The 9,927-nt window shown below is 23.4% G+C and overlaps 1 protein-coding gene across 1 annotated transcript; it reads right to left on the bottom strand.

Annotated features, from left to right (window-relative positions):
* Positions 1-4,517: 4,517 nt before the first annotated feature.
* LOC114127661 (general odorant-binding protein 83a) lies at positions 4,518-9,086 on the bottom strand. The gene is made up of 7 exons (XM_027991971.2): positions 8,901-9,086; positions 8,744-8,825; positions 8,619-8,671; positions 6,795-6,830; positions 6,624-6,723; positions 4,884-4,963; positions 4,518-4,724 (listed from the first exon to the last, which is right to left on the bottom strand). Exons 1-7 carry the CDS (start codon positions 8,967-8,969, stop codon positions 4,701-4,703), a joined length of 444 nt encoding a protein of 147 aa, XP_027847772.1. The 5' UTR covers positions 8,970-9,086; the 3' UTR covers positions 4,518-4,700.
* Positions 9,087-9,927: the final 841 nt, after the last annotated feature.

The raw sequence follows: 9,927 nt of genomic DNA, 5'->3' as shown, positions 1-9,927 counted from the left end.
TCATGTAAGCAAATAAAAAAAATTCTAAGCATACAGCATATGTATATCTCGTCGATTATTATTTTTTTAAATAGGGTAAATGTAAGGTTTGTATTTCAGGTAGGAAATGCAGTTAGAATATTTTATAATAGGTTAACGGGCGTGTATAAAGTTAAACTTGAGATTATAATATTTATTAAAACATAAAATATTAGAATACATTCTGTTGTATACAAATACGACAAAACAGTTATTTATTTAATCAATATTATTTTTAGAAACATTTATTAAATTTGCATTATTTATAAAATATTGTATTGGTCTATATCAATAAATACCTAACCAATGTTATGGAATAAATATAATATATTTTACTCGTATTGAAAAGTGAATATCTAATGTTGATGCTTTACTTTGATACAATTTGTATTATTGATTATAAGTCTAAAAATAATTAATTGTTGTTTAATTTATTTTATAGTTATATGTAAAATTATATGATATCATATTACCAAAGGGATGTTAGATATTATAAAAAAAAAATATATATATTACAAATTATTTAATTACTATAACAGATAATAATACAGTGATAAAAAGGCCACTATTCTCAAATTATAAATAAATAAGTAAAGGTATCTGAGTGATACTCTGTTAAAAATTAAAAATGTAATTTATTATAATAATAACTTAGCTACACAATAAAAGTATAATATTATATAGCTGTGCTGAAACTATTCAAAATTATTCCATACATTTTATTGTTTACGAATAGAATAATATTGTTTCAGTCGTATATTAACAGTATGATTACGTAATACCTAATGATATCATTACGAAATATTAAGCCTATGTCATATAATACAACTATAATTATGAAACAAAAACGTATAAATCATAAAATTATGATTTGTGGGAATTGAACGCTATAGTTATCATTATAGTCATTTAATATAACACCACATAATCTGATAAAATCTAAAGTTTATTTATCTACATCAATGTTAATAAAATTTAAATTGCATATATATAGGGTCTTGAATAAGTTGGTTTAAAATTTAAAGAGAAATAGCATTATTCTAGGGTCACTATTATGATTTATTGTTCCACCAAAAAAATGTGTTTTGCATTGGTTCACATTGTTTCTATGTTAAAATCCAGTGTATCACGTGTAAATGTTTTCCCAAGAGACATTGTTTGAACTTATTATTTCATGTTAATATACGTACATAATTATTAATAACAAGGGCTAGATACATGTACACGTGTTTGTTCAACTTTACACAATAAAATGGATAAGTTGGCTTAAAATAATCTTCATAAATTTATGTATTTGTAAAATACTTCCTTTAGAAATTCCTTCATTAATTATCATTGAAAATATCTATTAATTTATCATCATAGATGAAGTAATAATATTAACATAAAATAATAATTATATAAAGTAATATTATTCCAAATCAACCGTAGTAGTTAGTTTATTTTTTGTTTAGTAAAATTAAATGAAATACAGTACAAAATCCATAAATTTTAATTTTAAATCTCTTAATTCAACCCAATAAAAGTTGTCACTCAGAAACTCAAAGAAAACGCGTTAGGATATAATTTTTATGACAAGGAGATAATTATTGTATTTTGTTAATAGGTATAAAAATTAAATACTGTCTTTTGAGTTTATCTAAAATGTCTGTAAAATCTCAAATGGCTTATTTTGGAGATGAAAAGTGACATAATACCAGTTACTCTTAAATAAAGTGACAAAATTAAATTACTTATAAATTATATATGAGTTAAATATCAGATATAATTATTCAACAAAAGTAAAAAATATATATTTTTTCCCAACATTTTTAGACTAAAATTAATTAATAGTAAACTAAAATAATTGTATTATGATTGTATTAGACAGATCAATCCATAAATCTACTAAAATATATCTTATAATCAACAAACAACACTTAGATAATTATTAATAATACTATCATATACACCAGAAGACTTGTACTTAACAAATAGAAAACGATCCGATAAATAAAAAATAAAAAGCATTACATTCTACTAGTGGATTATCCATAATCAGATTGTTCAGACCACTATACCATTTTCATCATGTTAAAAGCTTTACGAGCATATGTTTAGATTGCATCTAACTGACCACTTGCTGACACGTAATATACCAAAGTTGTACAAGAAAAAAATTTAAAAGATTAGTAATGATTTACTAAGGTCTTAAACCAACGGAATCCATGTAAGTTGATTATATGATATGCTTTAACACACTATTAGCAGAAGTAATTTTAAAAAAGAAACTTATAAAATCCTAAGAATATGTTAGAAATTAAAAATCGATACGCATAGATTCTGTATTCTCATATTGAGTTTATAGATTATCTACATATCATCCGCATATTATTACAAATTATTTTTCTTCGTCAAAGTAAATTAGTAAAACTATAACTTTAATAAATTGTTAATTTGTAATTAATTGTACTTTAGCAATATAAATGTATTATACAATTATTAAGTTTGAAGATATATGTAAAAGTGATTAAATAAATGTATACAAAATACATATTAAAAAATGTATGAACAATGTACACAAATAAAAATTAATCACCATTCTATAAAAATTAAAATATTATGATTTATAAAAGGTGTCTGAGTATGATAGTTCATAACTAATAACTATTAAGCATATAATAAAAATGCATTATATCTATATTAGATTTTATTAAAAACAATTACTCAATTAGTACACACAATTTAATAATTCAGAACCAACTCATGTATTTTGATTTAAATGCATTAAAATATTATTTAAAAAAAAATATACATATAATATGCTTAACAATTTATGGTAAAAATGGCAGGTTTAATTCGAAAAAGTGAAATTATTAAATCCATACAGGGCAATTCTAAATTGTGTCATGTACTCTGATTACACCCAACATGTATAATAATAAAATAAAACATACTCAGTGACTAAATAAAGAGATAAATTCTACAAAGCTCTTTTCTCCTGAACTTTTGTCTCAACAACAAGTTTATATATTTCTGTTTAATTGAATGTTTTTTGCAAAAAAAAATTGCTGAATAAATAATTTATTATAAAATTATAATTTTTATTACTATCAAATGCATTTGTAATCGGTAAACATACAATAATATAATAATTAAATAAGTTCACAACATCATCAACACTACTTCCAAATTATACAGTTATAAATAATATTATGTGCTTTGTTTATTTATACTTATTATAAAACTATTTAAATATTTGTTTTCGCGTTACTAATATATTTGACAATGTCAATTTTAAACAGCTAACTTATATAAATATTTCAAAATCTTAATTATTTGCTGCTATTGTGTAATGTTAAAATTCTTATAATATATTATGAGTTATAAAGGACTAACAGTATGTAGAATGTAGATAGAGAAGTATGTACTTAGTCGGTACACGTTAATAGACAAGGTTAAATATGGATACATGCCTAATATGCATTTAATACAGGGTGTTTCACCAAGCATGTAAAAACCTAAGTTCTACATTTTAGTTATTACATTATTATGTAAGTATTTAAACTCAATTAATAAAGTTTTTAAGTATGTACAATAAAGATTGCACTTCCATGCACCTGCTATTTTAGGAATGTCGTTCAGAAAAACAAAATTAAATATTTTTTAATGAAAAACTCTTTTTTCAGTATGGTGTAGTGGAGTTTGTTATTAAAAACATTGTTTTATTAAAATCAAAAGTAAAACAAATAGTCCCAAGTATATTGATTAATATTAAACTTGATGACATTAAGATGATATCATATTAAATTAACGTGTAAGTTATAAATTAGTACGTTATTCCTAAATATTTAGGTTAAGTGTCTCTGATCAGACAAGAATATCTTTATAATACCTATAATATTCAAGCTATTTGAATGTATTCTATTTAGACAATTAATAGCATAAAAACATTTTTTATTGAACAAATTAACTACAGTGGTGTTTCTTTATATTTTTCCACAAATGTAGTATGAGGACTTATTGGACATATGTTATACGTATAAAATTATATATATATATATATATGTTTAGATTGTTCACAATTCAAGCTCGATGTTTTTACTATACATTTTTCAAAGTTTATAATATATTCTGTATACAAATTAATATTCGTATTAGTGTTTTTTGTTTTGTCTGTTTTGACTTATTCGATTAATAAAATTATTTTTACTTTTAACTGAAATATGATTTACTGTCAGTATTTTCGGTAAAGTTTTCAATAATTTTCAACGTAATTAGAAACAAAAAATATCTTAAAAATGTACGTAATTAAATTTAATTACTATAAACTAATACTAATTTAATTTAATTAAATAAAATATGTACTTAAATTCTTAAGTATAGATTTTCATAACTAATGTATGATGAATAAGTAATTTAACCATAATTTTAATAATGTTTAAAAAAATAGCTAATATAAGATATTAATATTTCATTCATATAATGTAATTTAGATGCTAAATTAATAACAATTCATATTCAAGTCTAAATCCGTTTATTTTTCAGAGTGCAAAATTACAATCGATCTAGTTAACATAATAGTATTAAATAAGGGTTGATGAGTAATTCGTACTATGTATCAATGGTGTTTAGTATAATAACGATTTTACTATGTATATTATATATCCATAGAATATTAGTGCATTGAAATCTAAACTGTATCATTGTAATGGTAGTAGTTCGATCTGTAACAAAAAAATTGATTTGAATTGTATAATGTTATGTATATAAATAGTAGGTATATTATAGTATATACAATACGTAGACAAATATAAGAAAAAATAGTGATTAAATTGTTATATTATAGTTTAATCGAATTGGTTTATGTTTTTGTTTTGACTTACAGTCAATGGATTTAACTTCATACCACAACTAAAGAACTTAAATGCAGCTTCACAACCATCTTGTTTTTCTTGTTTACCAGCTACATAAGAAACAAAAATTAATATTAATTTTAGCATACATTTAAAGATATATATTTATGGTTATTAGTTGATAAATATGATGTAAATTGCTTATCAAAATTGTCTTATTATGTTATGCACTAATTATACTTGTGTAGTATAACAACTAGTTAAAAAAGTACAATTTTACCAAATAACTACAAAAAACTTGTTCACATTTTTAATTCTCAAAATTCTTGAATTTTCCTGAACTATAAATTCTGTTTCTTATAGGAGTAACCTTATGAGGCAGGTATTGCGTACTTATAAGATGATAACGCACACAAAGTGTTGCGCTCTCGGGGTCGTTACTTTATTATTCCAACAATTAGGTACATCTTGTAAAAAATAAAACGAAAAAGACGTTTTTCAACTAGGAGATTTAACTAATTATATAATTGTACGAAAACTAATACTAAAAAAGTTGTATTATTATATAGTATTATTTTCTATTATTTTTTTTTTTAATTTAAAAAATCATAAACTATTAAAAAAAATAATTGACTTATGGCTAAAAATCATTTTTTTTTTTCTAATACAAGATATTGAATTTTACATTTTACATTTTTCCAAAGTTTTACAAATAAGATCTTATAATGCAATCTTATTAAATCTTACAATTTAAAACAAAATGTTTAAATTTAAATTATTAGTTGTAATAACATAGTATTTGTATATTTCTATATTTTAATCAATGATAAAATCCAACAAAATAATTAAATTACATTAATGTATTTTTTTACATTGTAATCTACAACTTTTTCTAATGTGCTTAATAGAAAAATGTGTTTTTTTGTTTGTTTTTTTTTTTATCTAAATAATCAAATTCATTATTATAATATAATTAAACTCACAGATAATATTAATTGATTAATAGTAAGAACACGAGATATGATTAAACATTCAATTTATTTTAAAATATTAATATTAAATAGTAGCTATATGACATCAATACTTAAAAAAAAAAAAAAAATATATGCCCTTTAACTAATTTTTTGTATTCATACCATAATTTTCAACAAAGAACCTAACCATGATTATTTATTCAACATTTTAAATTGTTAATTCATAACGGTTTTTGTTTACACAGAAATAAATTATTTTTCTTTTATCATTACAAAATCATAAAAATAACTATTAATTAATATTAAGCATACAAACGTGTATGCGAAAGTACTGGGTAAATTAGTTATATTTTTCTTTACTCAATACATATTACCGCAATAACGTTTTTGTTTGAACATGCAATTATACTATTATTATAAATTATTCTTTAAAAGTATTCAGCATATTATATTATATTATACCTAGAACACACCTTTTTACTCACATATTTCATTCACATATTTTATATAAATGTATACTTGAATTATACATCAGTTTTATCACAATTATGAAAAAAATGCGAAACATTTCAACAGTGAAATTTAGTGGGAGCTATTCAGAACGCATATTATAATAATATAATTTATTAAAAATGTTTTATATTTTCAATAACTAATTTATCTTTTTTTATATATATAAACCGAACTGGACAAAATACAATTGCTGCCCGAGTTCACTTATTCGAGACTTAGTATTTATATATTATGTTAAAAATGGATAAAACTATTAAATTTATTATATTATGGAAATTATTACCTGGTAGACAATCATGGACTATTTTTTCTGCGACTGGTTTTATTTTGTCTACTGCCATTGCTGCCAATGATTCTCCATCGATAATACCGTCCTCATCGATCTATTCAATATAAATAAATTATAAGACTAACATTCCAATGTGATAATAATAATTCTATTAATTATTCATACCAATGACATCTCATCAAAGCAGCACCTTAAAAAGCACTAAAAAATATGTTCATTAAAATAATATAAATATATATATATATATATTATGCTATTTATATTTTTATTGTATATGCTATAAATCTATTGACACCTTTTGTATGCATTGACTTTCATTAAAACTTCTATTAAGTAATATATATGATTAGATTTTTAAAAAAATAAGTTTAATCTACATCATTAATCATAAAAAAATATATTTCTAATAACAATATAAATGGATTGTAAACTAAAGAAAAGCGGGTACTGCATTCCTATGCATTAGGTGTCAATTTTGTCACTCTAATCGGTATCTTATATTTGAATTCAATGATATATTAGTTTCGGGTAAACAGTCTTACTGTGTGATAGCATTTATTCGACACTCGACCACTATATTCGTATCCATTTCACATACCAACATAAAATGTACCACCTAGTGCCAAGTTAAGCATTGCTAAGTTATACTCATCCTCGAATCAACAAAATCTTACCGGCATTACTATATATATATATTTACTTAAGTAAATTGCATTTCATAGTATTTTCGTCGTATGAGGAGAGCAACATTTACACAAACAGCCACAAGCACCACACGCTTGGTTCTCGATAAGATAGCGCAAAATTCCATCTAATCAGACCGTTAAAACAGTATCACCAATTAAAATTGTTAAATCGACGGACAAAAATAATCCACTTAACTAAATCAATCGCACTTTATCTGTATCGCAATCAGAATCACCTTCAACAACTAAAACTATAAAAAAAAAATCGAAAAAAAGTTACTCTGCAACGCTACATTATTTTCAACCAACATGAATTCAAGTTTATTATCAAATACATCAATGGATACCGATGAAACACTAAAAGCAATATTATGTCCATCTATATTTGTTAAAGGTGTTATTGACTCGTAATAACAGTGTTATAGAACAAATCAGTCCAAATAGTTACTTCAAAAAATCTAGCTCAAACCATCTAAAAATATAAGCTCTTAACCTATATAACTATTAAACAATAATCATATTCCTCAAATAAATCAACACTCAATATTATTACTACACTTTTCCACTCCAGGCAAAAAATCAACAAGCGTATACCCCGTTTCAAAAGAGAACAAACCGGGCAGCCGCGGAAAAAATCGGTTTTGTTACGGAAATCTGGTATATTCTCTTTTGAAACGGGTCATAGTCAAGTATTCATTTGAAACCTATATCATTTTTCTGCTATAGCATCTGAAATCTAGAAGATAAAACACTCAATCAGAAATTTAATCAATATTTAAAATACTTAAACCAATGTAGCAGTAGCACTCCCACTATTTTTCGCCAATCTGGATCCAAAAGGAAGAAATAGCAACATCTTCTCTATCATAAAAATTAAAAATAGAAGAACCTTATAAAAGATGAGAACAATCCCTAAATACCAGTATTGCCAATCCTATGGCTATCCTATGGCCTATAAGAACGTATTGTGCATACATTCTTAATTCCATCAAATGTGGAAACGATTTTGATAACCTTTTGTAAGTATAATATAGATCTAATTTTTCATTCAAAATTAAATTAAAAGTAGAAAATTAAATCATTTTTTTAACTACTCATCATGCATATAGATATACGCCCAAAAACAGACGTCATTTTAAAATAAATACATTTACTACTACATATTACTACTCCGCAATTCAGTACATTAAATTGAATATAATTTAAAATATTATTACATTATTTTAAGGCAACCATATTAAATAATTGCATCATTAATAAATGCCATATTTATTTCAATAAAACAATAATTTCAATCACTCACTTTAAAATTTTGGTCATCTATAACCATTGAGTTTTTAACATTATTCTTAATTTCTGAAAATAAATTTAGAAACATACAATAATATATTATTGATTTTTGACTTATAATTTACACGGAATTATTACCTTCTGTAAGTGGAAACTTTTCAGAACATGCATTATACAGTGTCTTTTTAATATCGTCAAGTTCATCTGGTTGTGGTCGTGTCTGACAAATTTAATCCATGTAAATTATATAATTGTTAAACAGCGGAAAAACTAAATGATAATTCATTACACTTACAGATGACTGTACTACCAACAATGCCATTACAATTGCAAACATAACGTTTGTACCACGTAAATGTTCCATTTTACTTTACAGAGACAACAACTCGGTTTGCTTCAGTGTTCTGTTAGTTGAAAGGTATTAGCGACTGAAGGCAGTTAAATGTATTTGTAGTAGTATAATATTGTAGTTGACAGCGCAATGAACTATAATTTTAAATATCCTTTCATGTTATCCACCGTATGTACCTATACTTAATTTCGAAATCAATTATTACGTTATGTATTATTTTCACAATAGAGACCCCACCTTAAATATATCGAATTACTGTACCAAAAATATACTGTGTATAATTATTATGATTAACGTGATCAGCGAATCGCAATTTTATTTTAGTATAAGCAACCTGAAAATAATTTTATTTTTTTTTGTTAATTGATTAAGTTTCGTATTATTAAAACGAGTTAGTATATCAATGTACAAACTTATATGTTTTAAATTAACTTGTATGTAATAGCTTAATTATTATTTACAAATTACCAAATATTTATTTATACTTTTTTACTTTGATTTGTGATATATTTTCCTAATAAATAAATAATTATTATGCATGTTAAATGCAGATGAAAAATTGAAATAAAAGTTTTTCCATCAAGACAATTTCTATATAAATATATTAGTATAATTTATTTACTAAATCCGTTAAGCATATTTAATCATTTTTTAATAGAGAGTTATACGGAAAATATATAATACATAATAATATTATCTTTATTATGAAATCCATTCGGTAATGTTTGCTTAAAGCAGTAGAAATAGATTGTTGTGTATTTTGTGCTCAGTAGAAAATAATTCTATTTCATTGTATGTAATATTTATATGATTTTCTTCAACGAATAATAGTTAGTTGATTGATTTCTAATTATTTGTATAAAAAAATTTATTTATTCAAAATTATTTTTCTTTTAACACAGAAAGTAAATAAGGCAAATAAATATTATTTATATGATAAAATCTGTTGTATGTAATGACTTTTGCATGC

The sequence above is a fragment of the Aphis gossypii genome, chromosome 2 (assembly GCF_020184175.1).
Source record: "Aphis gossypii isolate Hap1 chromosome 2, ASM2018417v2, whole genome shotgun sequence".
NCBI classification, from domain to species: domain Eukaryota; kingdom Metazoa; phylum Arthropoda; class Insecta; order Hemiptera; family Aphididae; genus Aphis; species Aphis gossypii.
This window is presented reverse-complemented; position numbering and strand designations above follow the sequence as displayed.

Bases quoted from the DNA above. Each gene is read 5' to 3' on its own strand.
- LOC114127661 (XM_027991971.2), bottom strand. From the start codon at position 8,969: ATGGAACATTTACGTGGTACAAACGTTATGTTTGCAATTGTAATGGCA. The intron at 8,672-8,743 runs GTAATAATTCCG...ATTTATTTTCAG, and splicing joins AAAGTTTCCACTTACAGAAG to AAATTAAGAATAATGTTAAA. The intron at 6,831-8,618 runs GTGAGTGATTGA...CATATTTTTTAG, and splicing joins TAGATGACCAAAATTTTAAA to TGCTTTTTAAGGTGCTGCTT.